The sequence below is a fragment of the Etheostoma spectabile genome, chromosome 20 (genome assembly GCF_008692095.1).
Source record: "Etheostoma spectabile isolate EspeVRDwgs_2016 chromosome 20, UIUC_Espe_1.0, whole genome shotgun sequence".
Taxonomy (NCBI): domain Eukaryota; kingdom Metazoa; phylum Chordata; class Actinopteri; order Perciformes; family Percidae; genus Etheostoma; species Etheostoma spectabile.
The window spans coordinates 9,750,278-9,764,115 of NC_045752.1; the positions used below are offsets into that span (position 1 = coordinate 9,750,278).

The 13,838-nt window shown below is 38.1% G+C and overlaps 1 protein-coding gene across 5 annotated transcripts in view; it reads right to left on the reverse strand.

The window, feature by feature from the left end:
• kif15 (kinesin family member 15) overlaps positions 1–10,181 on the reverse strand; it is a 12,861-nt gene extending 2,680 nt beyond the window's left edge. The window contains exons 1-31 of one of the 5 annotated variants that reach the window (XM_032500428.1): positions 9,967–10,181; positions 9,691–9,721; positions 9,148–9,334; positions 8,983–9,059; positions 8,864–8,901; positions 8,671–8,768; positions 8,390–8,569; positions 7,926–8,135; positions 7,715–7,840; positions 7,195–7,317; positions 6,943–7,090; positions 6,091–6,170; positions 5,769–5,978; positions 5,180–5,357; positions 4,945–5,086; positions 4,257–4,398; positions 3,954–4,121; positions 3,741–3,869; positions 3,514–3,619; positions 3,201–3,366; positions 2,964–3,114; positions 2,777–2,862; positions 2,599–2,677; positions 2,412–2,498; positions 2,217–2,321; positions 1,942–2,064; positions 1,054–1,200; positions 850–945; positions 566–730; positions 223–313; positions 35–102 (exon numbers count right to left, since the gene is read on the reverse strand). In XM_032500428.1, the coding sequence (XP_032356319.1) occupies positions 35–102; positions 223–313; positions 566–730; positions 850–945; positions 1,054–1,200; positions 1,942–2,064; positions 2,217–2,321; positions 2,412–2,498; positions 2,599–2,677; positions 2,777–2,862; positions 2,964–3,114; positions 3,201–3,366; positions 3,514–3,619; positions 3,741–3,869; positions 3,954–4,121; positions 4,257–4,398; positions 4,945–5,086; positions 5,180–5,357; positions 5,769–5,978; positions 6,091–6,170; positions 6,943–7,090; positions 7,195–7,317; positions 7,715–7,840; positions 7,926–8,135; positions 8,390–8,569; positions 8,671–8,768; positions 8,864–8,901; positions 8,983–9,059; positions 9,148–9,334; positions 9,691–9,721; positions 9,967–9,985 (3,756 nt within the window). In that variant the 5' untranslated portion in view covers positions 9,986–10,181. Of the gene's footprint in view, positions 1–34; positions 103–209; positions 314–565; positions 731–849; positions 946–1,053; positions 1,201–1,941; positions 2,065–2,216; positions 2,322–2,411; positions 2,499–2,598; positions 2,678–2,776; positions 2,863–2,963; positions 3,115–3,200; positions 3,367–3,513; positions 3,620–3,740; positions 3,870–3,953; positions 4,122–4,256; positions 4,399–4,944; positions 5,087–5,179; positions 5,358–5,768; positions 5,979–6,090; positions 6,171–6,942; positions 7,091–7,194; positions 7,318–7,714; positions 7,841–7,925; positions 8,136–8,389; positions 8,570–8,670; positions 8,769–8,863; positions 8,902–8,982; positions 9,060–9,147; positions 9,335–9,690; positions 9,722–9,966 lie in introns of all 5 variants that reach the window. The other 4 variants (XM_032500424.1, XM_032500427.1, XM_032500426.1 and 1 more) reach the window with 4 other exon arrangements.
• Positions 10,182–13,838: the final 3,657 nt, after the last annotated feature.

Genomic DNA, 13,838 nt, shown 5'->3' on the forward strand with positions numbered 1-13,838 from the left:
AAAACAGCAACAAGCAGAAGAAACTAATGCAAACCTTCTCTGATCTCTCCTCTTGTAGCTCTTTAAGTACAGTTTGGTTGATGGCTTCATTCAACTCCTCCCTAAAAATTACAAGATGACATTATTAATGCTATATATGCAATCAACAATAGATGATATGATATGTATTTTTAGGATAGTGGCTTAATGACTTGATGAATAAACTCAACCCATTATTATTTCCATTATGTATCTGCTGGCTCTGCTTGGTGTAAAACTGGTCAAGTAAAGACTGGATTTCAATTTGAACCAAATCTTTCTCAGTCAGCTGCATCTGAGGACAGTAAAATCACATTATCAATATTAATGGACTTTGAAGTCCATTGACATCTAGAGGCCATTAAAATGTATGTCATTGCATTTATTCAAAATAAACAAACATTAAACAAACAAAAAACGTTTAAAATTAAAAAAAATAGTAATTAAGGTACTAAACTAGAATAGTGTAGTACAACCATACTCAATAATTGTGTTTGTCCAGTGATGAGTGCCTATAGATTAATTTGACTTTTGCACAAAGATATACCTTAAGCCTTTGGATCTCCTGATTCTTGGCGGCCCTCTCAGCGTTCAGCTCCGTTAAAAGAACCTCCATGCTCATCATGGAGGAGCGTCGATTCTCCAGCTCCCTCTCCTGGCTCTGTAGCACCTGGTTCAGGTCCCTGTGGAAACTACCTGGAGTGCAGGGTGTCTTGAGAGACAGAAATAAAAGATTAGCTTATTGTGGCATTTCTTACTGCAAAAACGCACCACACATCTTATTTGTGAATGCAGAATTTAACAGCAAATAGAACTACAGAAAAGTCTTACCCGAGGTAATGATTTAGGTGTGACTGTCAGCTCAAGGTGGGGTTTGAAACTTCCATTTCTAATAGTTCTTTCAACAGCTTCTTGTTGTTGTTGCATCTGGTAGAAAAGTGAGTAATTTTAATAAACTGTTGTCCTTTAGGACTTTTGACCGTACTGGTTAGTCATTTGCTCAGTGTTTAAAAAAAACAAACAAAAAAACTTCACCTTCTGTTGTAGATTCTGTATCATGATGTCCTTTTGGGCAGTTTGCTCTTGAGATGCTTGCAGGAGGCTGTTCTGCTCATCCAAGACCTTAGTGAGTCTCTCAACCTCCTCAGTGGCATAAACCACCTCATCCTGCAACACCTCCACCTGAGGGACACACACACACACACACACACACACACACACACACACACACACACACATAAAAAAATATATTATATATATATTTCTATCTATTATATATATATATATAATATATAATCATATATATAAAAACAGCGTTAACGCAACAAATAGTAACTACAACACCACACCGGATCTAGCTAGACCAGAAACAAAACAGGCCCGCCGCAGACACTAGTTTAGGCTCGCAAGCCGGCCAAAGAGTAGGGTTATGTTATGTTTTGAGTGGATAGTGAGCTTGATGAGCGTGATGACGCCGAAATGGATGCCAATAAGATTCTGAATGGAAAGTTTACTTTTTGCCATCAGACACAACAAAGGCTGTCAGTTGAATAGAGTTTAAAGCTAACGTTAGCAATCAAACAATAATTAAATAAAACATTTTTGAAATGATTCCCATCTTCTGTTATTGTTTGTAATGAAAAAAGTTTTTATTTCATGGATTTCACAAATTTCAGTATGACAGTTATGTCGTAAACCGATTAAATCTGAGCATGCGCAACTAACATCTGCACTCGAACAGAGTCGGTCGGACTCAACTCTCAACGGGTATGACACGTTATGCCGTGAACCTAAAATTATAGTAGCTTCCTTATTTAGCCTATTTACTAAACTGGTCAGACAAGCATTAATCTCTTGCAGTACATCTACAAAATAATCATACAAAAATTTATGGACAGAGTTGTTTAACATGATCAAACTTACCTCTATTCTGTCAGATGCTAGCCGCCTGTCTAAAGTTTCTTTTAGGTCACAGATCTCTGCCTGCATCTTAGAGTTTTGCTCCAGGATATCCTCCCTTTCAAGACAGGCAGCATTGTTCTTGACCTGGATGAGCAATGACATTATTATTATAAACATGCCCCGACTGATTCAAACATTAAAAATATCTACAGTACAAGGCAGTAGAGTAAAGTTAACTACAGCAAACAAGAAGTTATTTTATAAAAAGGGGTGAAATATGTGGAGGAGTCACGCACTGTGATGTCTTTGATTTCTCCAGACAGGTAGGTAATGGTCTGGTCCTTCTGGCTCAGCTCATTGCGGAGGTCTCTGGTTTGGTTGATCAGATCTAAAACAACATCCTGTTCAAATGCACAGGTGGGATTCAGAATGGTAGATGAAACACTGCAATTGTATTTGCAGGGTAATAATTGAGAGAAATATTCACTTACTTTGTCCTGGTCAATCTTCTGCTCTAAGCCTTTTATCGTTTCGTTGGCAGAGTTTACATTTTGCTCAAGAGCAACAATGTTGGATGCCTTCAAAACAGAAATCCGACAATCCAGTTTAGCTTCTAAGCGACAATTACTGTTATAATATATTTCATTTATAAACATGCATGCTTTTCTTAGTACTGACCTGTTGTTGATTTTGTACTGTCAAGTCTGAGACTTGTTTTCTAAGCTGTGTATTCTGCTCCGTCGTTTCAATTAGTTCTCTGGAGGCACACACCAATGTCACTTGTTACAAAAAATTATTTTAAATGTTGAAAACTGTAAGCAACTCTAAAAAAAGAGAAAGCTGTGGACAGACTCACTTTGATGTACTGTCTTTGTTTTCTCTTAACTGAGAGATCAGGGTGCTCGTGTGCTCTTGCTCAGTCTGCAGAGAACTATTTAATTCCTACAACAGAATAAAAGAAAAGAAAATACAGGCAATCAAGAGATCCCAGCCGACATTTCAGGATACGAAATGGCCATAGTTGAGATTATAGGTTCACTAACCATGATCCGTGTTTTCAATGCATCTGTCTCCTGCTGCCTGTCCTGAAGCTGCTGTCTTGCCTGATCAGCCTCAAACTTTGCCTCAGCTTGGAGCTGGTCAAATGAATCCTGCAGTGTCCGATGCTGCTCCAGAAGCTGCTCCCACTCCAGCCTGGAATGAAGACATGGTAGTTGTGGGCACAGAAACTCGTCTGATCAAGAATTGCCACAGTGCAGAGGTATTAAATTCATGCTTACTGGACTTTGTCAAGTTGGAGCTGTGTGCCGATCAGACTGTTAGAGAGCTGGCTCATTTCTCTCTCCTGCTGACTCTGGGCATCACTTAACTCGTTCCTGACATTGGCCAGCTCCTTATCAGATGACTGGAGCACCAGGCGCAGATCACGGATCTCACCCCTCAGCACTGAAAGGAGGGTAAATAAAGAGTCATCACCTTGTCACTCTTGTCCCTACTTCCCATCTCATAAAAACTTCCAAGTTCAACACCAGCAAAAGTCCAGGTGAGCAAACAGATAAACACAACCACACAGGAAGAGCACCAGATCCTCACCTTCTGCAACTTGCTGTTCAGACTGAAGGCTTTGTTGCAGCTCGCTGACAGTTTCCTGCAGGTTGAGCTGATCTCTGTTCCAATTAGCTCGCTCAGAAGAAAGCAGCTGCATCAGGTGTAAAGAACAAATAGGAACACAGAAAAGTGAACATACATCAATTAAAATACTTTTACATAACGTTTCAATTCAATAAGAACTGTAAATGAGGAACATGAGGAAATTCTACCTCATCTTTGCGGTCAGACTCTTGTGAAATCACAGCAATCTGCTCCTCAAGTTTTGCAATTTGCTGCAACAGCTTGCTGTTCTTTAGCTCCTCATCATTAAATTGTGTCTGGACATGGCTAACCTGCTCCTGTTGAGAAATTAGAGAAAGTATGAGATAATAACAATTTGTGTTTTTGTACACACATTTGCAGGATAATCCACGTTGGTGTACCTGCACTTGACGGAGTTCCTCAGTCAAGGCCATTTCAGCCATGTCCGAAGGAGGAGACTCTGTCCAAATGTTGTCTGGACTATTGCCTGTCCCATTCAGGTGGTCCGGGCTAGAGAGCGGCACCAGACGGGTCCGCAAGTTGTATGCTTTGGTGGGCGTGGTGAGAATCTGGTATAATAATAGATTTGAAGGATAAAAGATAATTTCACAAAGCTTTTTAGAAAATCTGCAAGACAAGGAAAATATACTGAATATAGAGAAGTTTGCTCACAGTAATCTGAATACAAATCAACATTCACTCACCTTTATAGTTTCAACGTGAATTCTGTTCAGCTCAGAGACCTCTTTTTTTTTGTAAGCGTTTGTAGCTTCCAAAATGTTTTCCAAATGCTTATTGGACTTGTCAAGGTATCTTTTCTCAGACTCCAGCTGAGATATCTGTTTCCTTAGACACAAAGCAACATTCAAAAACCACATTAAACGCCACAAAACGTACTTTATAAGTCTATAAAAAGGCATTGCATGCATAAAAAATTGGCTAAGATACTCTTTTACAAACAAATAAAGATATTCTAGTGGTCAGCTTCTTCCAGAGCTGGGCAATACTATTTTAATATATACAAAAAGTGGATTTAATAAGTAAGGGAGAATTGTCACATTATTAAATATATAAAACAACAGTAAGATATTGTTTTTCCAAATTAACAAACCCAAGTTTAAGTCAGGAAACTAACATCAGGGCAGGTCTGCACCATAGCTCTGCGCGCATGCGTGCAAGCATTTTGCCTGATTTTACTGTACAGGCAGCAGTTACTGACAAAGAACCCTGTTAACTGTGTGTTCGCAAAGGTGCTCTACCAGAATTCATGAAGGCCAAAAATATTGGAATATTATTTATTTTCCTATTCCTAAACACCTGCTAAGCTTTTCTGAATGAAGCCTATGTCAATTTGGTTTAAGAGTGGCTTTCCTCTTTATAGACCGTCCTTACTTGGTGACTTCTTTGTACTCTTTGAAGGCCTGAAAGGCGCCTGTGAGGTCGGACTGTTTCTGAAGCAGCTGAGCCTTCAGCTTCTCAATTGTAGATGCCGAGACAGTATCTACAGGCACAGGGGTTGAAGAGGCTGCTGGAACATTGAAGCAATGTGAGATTATTGACGTGAATACAAATAAAGCATAATACATTTACTTGGCCTTTTCTTCAATGAAGCTGATAATTATCTTACTCTCTGTGAGTCTTTCTGTCTCCATAGCCCTCTGGAAGGCCTCTTCCAGCTCAGCAGCAACTTGGGCCGCAGCCTCTTCAGTTTTCATCACTGATTCAAGAGAACGAAGTTGACGGTTCTCCTCTCTGAGGCTGAAGTTCTCCGCTGCATATCGAGTCATTTTTGGGTGATGTTCAACCTAATAGGGCAGAGTTATGTACATGGAAAAACAGCGTTGAACAGATACAACATTTCAAGAAAAGAACTAATACAGAGGATTTGATGTAACTCTACTCTGCCTTTCAGAGTAAACAATTATGAAGAAAACTATCTAAGATTTTAGAGGAACTAAATAATGAAAACATAAAAACCGTTTTGTTTAGCTGAACTATAGGTTGTCCACAGTAGCCATGTATTCACACATTATACACACATGCCTCATTTCCACTGCATGGGTCAGCTCAAATCGTCTCACTTTTGGTACCAGTTGCTTTTTCTCAATTTCGTTATCTACAGCAGATAGTACCACATCAATGTAGGCGAGTCAAGTCGTAACATGCAGTCACCATCAGTGGGTTAGGCAGTGTTTAAATGGCCTTATATTTTGTACCTGATCTCTTAATATCTTGATCTCTTCTTTCAGCTGGTCTATCAGCATCTGAGACTCCTTGTCGGACAGTAAGACTTGGCCTGTCTTCAATTTTTTCTCAAGGCGATAGATGTGATCCTCTCGAAACTTGACAATCATTCGGCTGGAATGGATGAACTTGTCTTTCTGGGTCCAGGCCTCCTCAAGCTGAGCCACTTTCTCAAGCAGCACCTGAGTGTTTTTAAAGACAAGTGTTAGTTTGCCTTTGCCGACAGTTTTCCTCACAGCAGTACAGTTTCCACAAAAAAATGACAATGCCAGAAAAATAAAACATTTCCCATACCCTCTTCTCTTCTTCTCGCTTCCTCCAAAGACGAATAGCAGCCATAAACTTTGCTTTATATGAGACATCATGTTGAATTTCTATGGATGGAAAAAATGAGAAAAGCTGATTTAAACTTTGCAACATACCAGAACACATCTGTTAAAAAACATGTAGGGCTGTTACAAATGTCTTATTTTTTAAAAAACTTTTTTACATTTGAAGCTTCTATTGAAGTTTAACAAATAAAGCTCAAATGTCTAGTCAATTTTTATTAACATCATTGCCGGAGATATAAATCCTCAAATTATCAAAAATATCCTCAATTTTAATAATGTAATTCTGCAGAACTTTGTTTAATGAATATAACTCATCAGTTTCATAAACATAAATACATGTAGGCCGCATGCTAATCCAATAAGGTCATAAAATAATAAAATAATAATTGTGCCCTTAGGCTTATAGCAGCATTATGTTATGAAAGAAACAAACTGGAGTTATTAGAAATAATTGGATCACACAGGTGGAAAACAATCCTGGAATCTAATTCTTCAAATACTAATAATATTAGTGTACTCTTTATCTGCAACTTTGCAGAAATACTGTGTTTAAACAGAAATAGACCTTCAAGACATTCAAAGGACACACAAAAAAGCTGTGTGGCATGCAAATGATGATTTAGAATTTAAAGGTCAACATTATCAACGAAGCTTGGAACTACTTGGTACATTCCTAAAAACATGTAACTTTGCATGTAATACAGGAGCCCGGATTACATTTGGGTATTACATGTTGAATATGTGCAAATGGTTTAAAGAAGATGCTACTTTGAAGGTGTTAAGGTTAACAAATATTTGTTGAGAGTATTGTTACCTATGGGAGGTTCAGGTCCTCCTGGCGCTCCATCTCTGGCATAGTCCACTGCCTGAGAAGTAAGAGCCTGTGCAAGCTGCTCCTTCAGCTTTTTTACTTCAGCTTGTAACTGCCTCACATTTCCCTGTGTGTCTTCATTGATAATGGCCTGGCAAAACACAATAATTGCACAGGGATTAGATTATTTAGTGCTCTTTGACATCATCAAAACTTGGTCAAATCTACAATAAAGTTTTGTTAAATAACAGATACCTTGTTCTTGATCAACTTTGCTCTCTGAGCAAACTGCAAGGTGGACAGCGTTTCTCCAAAACACTTTGAACCAGGATGTACATTGGCTATGATATAAGTCTTTGCATTTCCTCCGAGTGAGTCCTGAAAAAACAATAATAATTGTTACAGTGCATAATATCTATTCACATTATAAAGTGCAATCACATCTTTAAATGTAGTATTATAAAATGTTATGTTCTACCAAAGCACAGGAATACATACAGTATGAATGAATCAAAATTCAATACTTCAAGTTTGATACTTCCTTGTTTCAAGGCCACCACCATTTATTTAATTAACAATCTCGTTCCAATGGCAATTTCAATAAATAAAGCGATATAAGAAAACATGTATTTTTCAAAGTAATTGCATCCAAGTCATGCCGCGGAACATATAATGCCATAATTCCAGTGATTGACTCCACAACGCTAGACAGCAACATAAAACCTTCTCCACCAAAGGCACACCCAAGATGTAAATTGTATTTAGAATCACTAACCCTGAGCAAGAAGGTGAGTTTGGAATCTCTGTAACAGATGTGACGGTTCTTTCCATTGGACACATCAACCAGTGCCATGATCACCTGACCGAGACACATGAGGGAGCGATTGATACTGCTGGCCTCCTGAAAGAGAAGCAATGCAGACAGCAGCTGTTAGCAACGGCTCAAACGTAGTACGCCAGTAAGAGACTGAATAACCAAGCTTCACCTTAAGCCTGGAACCTTCTGTGTGTGTGTCTTTCTGCCTCTCAGACCCTGCCAGATCTACCAGGTTTAACTGAGACATTCGGATGTTCACCAATTCATTGATGGACTCTTTAGACTCCAATGTCATGGTGAACACTGCGTGAGATCTGGAAGATTCTCGGTTCATGGAGGTGGAGGCCACTCGTCGATTACGCCAGCCCATAGATAGCACCTAAATGGTTTAAAAAAAAAAGAAAAAAAGAAATTCTGTACACTTCCAAAGTACATTTCTTAAGATGTCACCTGAATTTACATAATTATTAATTAAAACTGTAATTTGAAACTGCTCAATAAAAGGAAACAGACTTTTAACATTATGATAATAAAACTGGATACAAAGTAATATGAAGGTTTCACTCCCCTCCAACTAGTTGGACATGAATGTTAGCATAATATTCTAAATCACAACAAGCAAGGAATGTATACCTGGTAGGCTTCAGTGGCAGAGTTGACAAACTTCTCCACGGCTCCCTCAACAAATAAACCTTTCTTGATGTTCTCCCTGAGGAAAAGGCTGGCTGAGGCTGTATCCAGGAGGTCATAAATTTGTTCATTGTAAATCTCTATAAATGAACATTTACATAAGAAACTCTTGGACTGGCCAGACTTTTGGGAAAAAGAACAAAAAAAGCACCATCTTTATTAAAAAACAAACATGGAATATTGGTTTACAAACATCGTCATGGTGATGAAATGTTACAGCTCACCCGTTCCACTTCCCTGTTGATGAGAAAAAACAAGTACTCAAAACTTCGAGGAATAACCCCCCTTAGTTCATCTGTGAAGTTATCCAACTCAGATGGTCCTAGAGCAGAAGGAAAATAAAGTGTCAAAATTATTCTGTTGCTGGATCTTAAAGAATTTGTAGTACAAAATGTAAACAGTAAGTTGAATTCTCACCAAGCATGGTGAATGTTTTCCCTGAGCCTGTTTGTCCGCTAAAGAAGCAAGAGAGGAATCCAATAAGAAATTGAACTGATGTGCAATAAAATACTTTAAATAACATCAAGACCACTTACTAGGCAAATATAGTACCATTGTATCCATTCATGCAAGACTCCACAATATTCTTGGCCACACTGGAGAATACAGAGTCCTGTTGAAGAATGGTAGATAAAGATCACGCACTAACCAGTTTTATTCATATCAGCGGTATATTGATGATACAACTGTATGCTCCCAACCTGAGATGTTCCTATGTCAGCAACATGATCATAAGTGAAGGTTCGTGGTTCTGGTTTTGATAGCAGACGAATAGTGTTGGGTGAGGTGACTGTGAGACACAGCTTCTGATCTCCATCTGTGGTCAGCCCAGAACACTGGGTCAGAGGTCGTACTCGCACAAAAACTTTGATGGAATCACCATCACTGCTTTAGGACCAGAAATAAAAAATAAAACCATTAACACCTGTAAAACATAAAACTGAACATCAACATTAAAAGGTGAGGGAGTAGGTAAGTCAAATCAATAAAACCTTATAACGCTAGTCAAACTCCCAATCACCTTAGAAAAAAAACACACACATACATCCCTCACTGTAACGTTAACGCACATGGTATTAGCCCTGATCCAGGAGAACCTTATGGGTATGGGCATAAAACAATACGTTAGTACCCGTAATGGTAACGCTATCACGTAATGTTAACGTAGCGTAACGTCAGCGTTATCGGTTTTTGTTTGGATGAAACAAGCAAATCGTTCTAAAAGGTAAAGCTAGCTACATTACCTGGCAGCAGGTTGGGTTGAATCGACAGAGCCTGTAAACAAAATTATAAGACTGTTAACGTTTGTTTAGATGCTAGTTTTGCTTTCTTAAGCTGTATACAAATAGTGTATATAGCTATAATTACTGTAGTATCAGTTAGGCTAGTAAATTAAACGCATTCTTTCGCGTTAAACTAACGTTAGATGTTAAGGTTACTAAAACAATAGTAATTTCTAGTGTCAATAAATTAGCATATAAGTTTGCTAGCCGAATAAATGTTTGGTGAAGTAACGTTACCTTTCCCAACTGAATTCATTGTTGACAAAGAAATGTTCGACGTTATGTGGTAAAAGCAAAGCTCTTCATGGCAAAGTCGACGAAAGAAAACGACGCTGTTTACTTCCTTCGAAATTGGCGGGCAGGTCCAAGTGCTACTTCTTCTTCGTTTAATGTTGCTACAAATTGGCTGGCAAGTGCATACCGCCACCTAGTGTAGCAGAGAGTGTAACAGCATGGCTTTATTTAGTTGTTTACCGTATTGTATACAGTAGAACAGGGGTCTTCAACGTTTTCCAAGCCAAGGACCCCCAAACTGATGGCGAGGTGGAGCGGGGACCCCCTAATTATATATATATTGTATAAAATTGTGTTATATCAAACTGGTCCTATAGTGCCATGTGTGCATTGATGACTGAAAGACATTTCTGCCTCCTATCTGTTTACTACAGTGTGTTGAATTCATGTTAATGGTTTTAAAGACATTTCAATTAGTGGAAAAAATTGCGGGGGGGGGGGGGGGGGGAATATAAAACAAAAGTCTAATCAACCAAAACTTTCGCGACCCCCATGCAGTACCTCCGCGGAACCCCTAGGGGTCGCGGACCCCCTGTTGAAGACCCCTGCAGTAGAAGAATGTATCACTGACTTCATAAAGCATAAAGTGGTACATCAACTACTAATAAAGTCAGTATGTAATCTGTAATATTTCAGGTTTCAAGAACTGCCCACAAGAGTATTATGTTTTATGTTTTGCACATACTAAACTGGTCAGTGTCTGACTCATAACGTTACCTGTAACATTATACATCTTTACTGTCTCTGTGTTTTTCCGGGTTTAATATAACCAACACAACAAACTATATAGTCACAAAGGAGCACAACACCAACACTATCATCATTAGTATTTAAAGTAAAAAAGTAAAACGAAATACTGTCACCTGGCAGTGAAATAAACTTTCTGTTTTTGTCTCTTTGAACAACAGATTTCAAGTCTCCCAGCCTTTCATGCTAATTTGCTTTAAAAGCCCCATACAAACCAAATCACCTTTGTTTTGGCCCACTCAAGCAATCAATCTTCAATCAGGATGTGACCCGAGTTCGTCTTTGGATTCCACAGGAATTTCAGCTGTTATATATAACCTTATAGTGTTTTCATTTCCATTGCTTTCATTTTCTTTCTTTTGCACTGGAATTGAACTACCATGCTGTATCAAAACCATCAATGATCACCAAAAAGTCAGTCTGGCTAATTAGACCTCTGCTCAGGTTACAGCTTTGACGGCCATTTATACAGTCATAAATAGTCATCCATCAATAAGAATGATAAAGGTGTAATCTGTCTAACAAAGAAATGAATCACAGTCTATTCATGCCCACACAAGACTGTGAGAAAGGCCAATAACATTGTATGTATCTACACATACCATCTCATTTTAAACTACTAGCATCTAGGCGTCGTTTCTTCCCACCCCTTCTGACCAAGAACAGATCCAAATTCTCTTTTGTACCACAAGCCATGAAAGCCTTAAATCAGTCAAAATAAGCTAGAGGTCCAGCTGGCCTGGTCATACTCAAGGGTGTATAGTGTAGTGTATTGTAGTGTGTGACGTATGTACTCATTTTATGTCTGTTGGTGTCTGATGGAATGAATATTTTTTTGTACCATATGTCTGATGTCCTGTCATGAAGTCACAGGGACAATAAAGGTATATACTAATACAGTGCATCCATTCCAAATAATCAAGTCTTTGTTTTTATAGTACTTTAACAGAGATGCCAACCAGTCTGATGAGCCCATACAAGGTAGTTCATCCAACATTACACCGTTATTTTTGTTGAAGTCTTTGAATGCTGAAAAATTGATCTTTAATTTTTGGAGAGAAAAAAACATGGTGTAAGAATCATTTGTTGACAATAGAGCATCTTCTACAAAACTGCCTAACACTTTGGCTTGATTGACATTTGGAGACATTCAAGTTGCTTTTTGTCAGTGTGGCAGTGGAGGAATCTTGTTGCTGGACTGCTGAGACCTTTGCAACAGTGGCATCTCTCAAACCCAGATCTACAAGGTTTAACTGAGGGCGTTCGGATGTTCACCATTTCATTGATGGGACTCTTTGGATTTTGGATTCCAATATCATGGTGAACACGGCTTAATCTTGGTAAGACAGTCAGTTTATGGAAGGGGGTGCCACTCATCGATTATACGTGCAGGTGCTGTCTATGGGCTGGTGTAATTGTGTAATGACACTTAATGATGTGTGATCGAATGATGTACATTTTCACAGTACATCTCTATGGCACCTGCATTTGTTTTATTATGATTTAATGGAATACTAACAAACTTCTCCAGGGCTCCTTCAACAAACAAATCTTTCTTGATATTCTCCCTGATAAAAAGCCTGAGGCTATGTCCAAAAGGTCATAAATGTGTTCTTGTATCTTAATAAAATGAATTTGCCAATTCAATTTTTGGACTGGATAGTCTTTTAAGCACAAACAAAACATTGACTTAATAGAGAACATAAAATATTGGTCTACAAAGCTGTCATGGTGATGGAATGCTACAGCTTACCCTTTGCACTTTTTTGATGAGAAACCGGTACTCAGAACTTCAAGGAAGTTCCTTCATCTGTGAAGTTATCAAACTCAGATGGTCCTAGAGCAGGAAAGAAGTGTCACAATTATATTGTAAAAATATATTGCATTCTACCAAAGCCTTTAGATTGTTTTCCCTGAGCCTGTTTGTCCGCTGCAGAAGCAAGAGCAGAATGTCTCCCAGCCTCACCTGCCACTTCACTTTCAATGCCCCCAAACAAAACAAAGGTCTCTCTCGTGCGCCCCTTAGGTCCTGTCCTTACAAAAGTGGCCTTGGTTAGAATTTGACCCGTTTGGCCCTTTGCTACATGTCATCCCCCTCTCTCTCCCTTTTCCTGTCTTCAAGCTGTCCTGTCAAATAAAGGCCATAAAAGCCCCAAAAAGAATATACCCACAACATTATTCTTCATTGGACAAATTAAGTCACTATTGCCATACATATGTAATAGGCTTTCAATTTCAGATTTCCACAATGACATTATTCCTATCCAGAATCAACATTCTAAATATCTGCAATAGATTTCTTACCACAAAAAACTCCCCTTTCAGATACCCAATTGTAGTCATAATTTTTATTTCAGATATCCAAAATGAAAAATCACAATGTATTCTTGTCATAATTCTTATTGTAGCTTTCTTAAATTGCATTTTTATTTATAATGATGTAAATTGTGGATATCCGTAGTACATTTTCACTAGTAAAAATGTATTTTTGGTCTGGACATGTAATTTTACATTGTGACATCTGGAATGTTTTTTTTCCATTTAGGATAGCCTATTTGAAAATAAAATAATGACTAGTGCTATAACAATTGGATTGGAAATATCTAAAATGGGAGTTTTACCTAATAAGAATTATATCTCAAATTTTATTTTTGACTAGGAAGAATTGAATTACGGTACTCCGCAATAAATATACAGTCTAGCTATTAACTAGTTACTAGTTTAACTAGTAGCCACGTACAGCCTACTTTTTAAGGATTTGGATATAGTTTTATTTAGTTTTGACTATTATGATGTCTTGAAATACAATTTTTACTTGTAAACAGTGTTACTGTGGATATCGTAAATGTGTTCAAGCCATAGACTGTATTTATAATATTTACAGTGAAATCAAATGGTCTATGGTTGAACATACTGTAAATAATATATAGATAACATATTCATATACAGTCATTGTGTGCACACATTTACTTTAGAGATTGAACCATAGACTCGCCTAGATGAATACTCTGTGAATTAAAACGAACGTGCCCCTGTTCGTTTAAGACGCGAGCCTGCCATACGTCTGG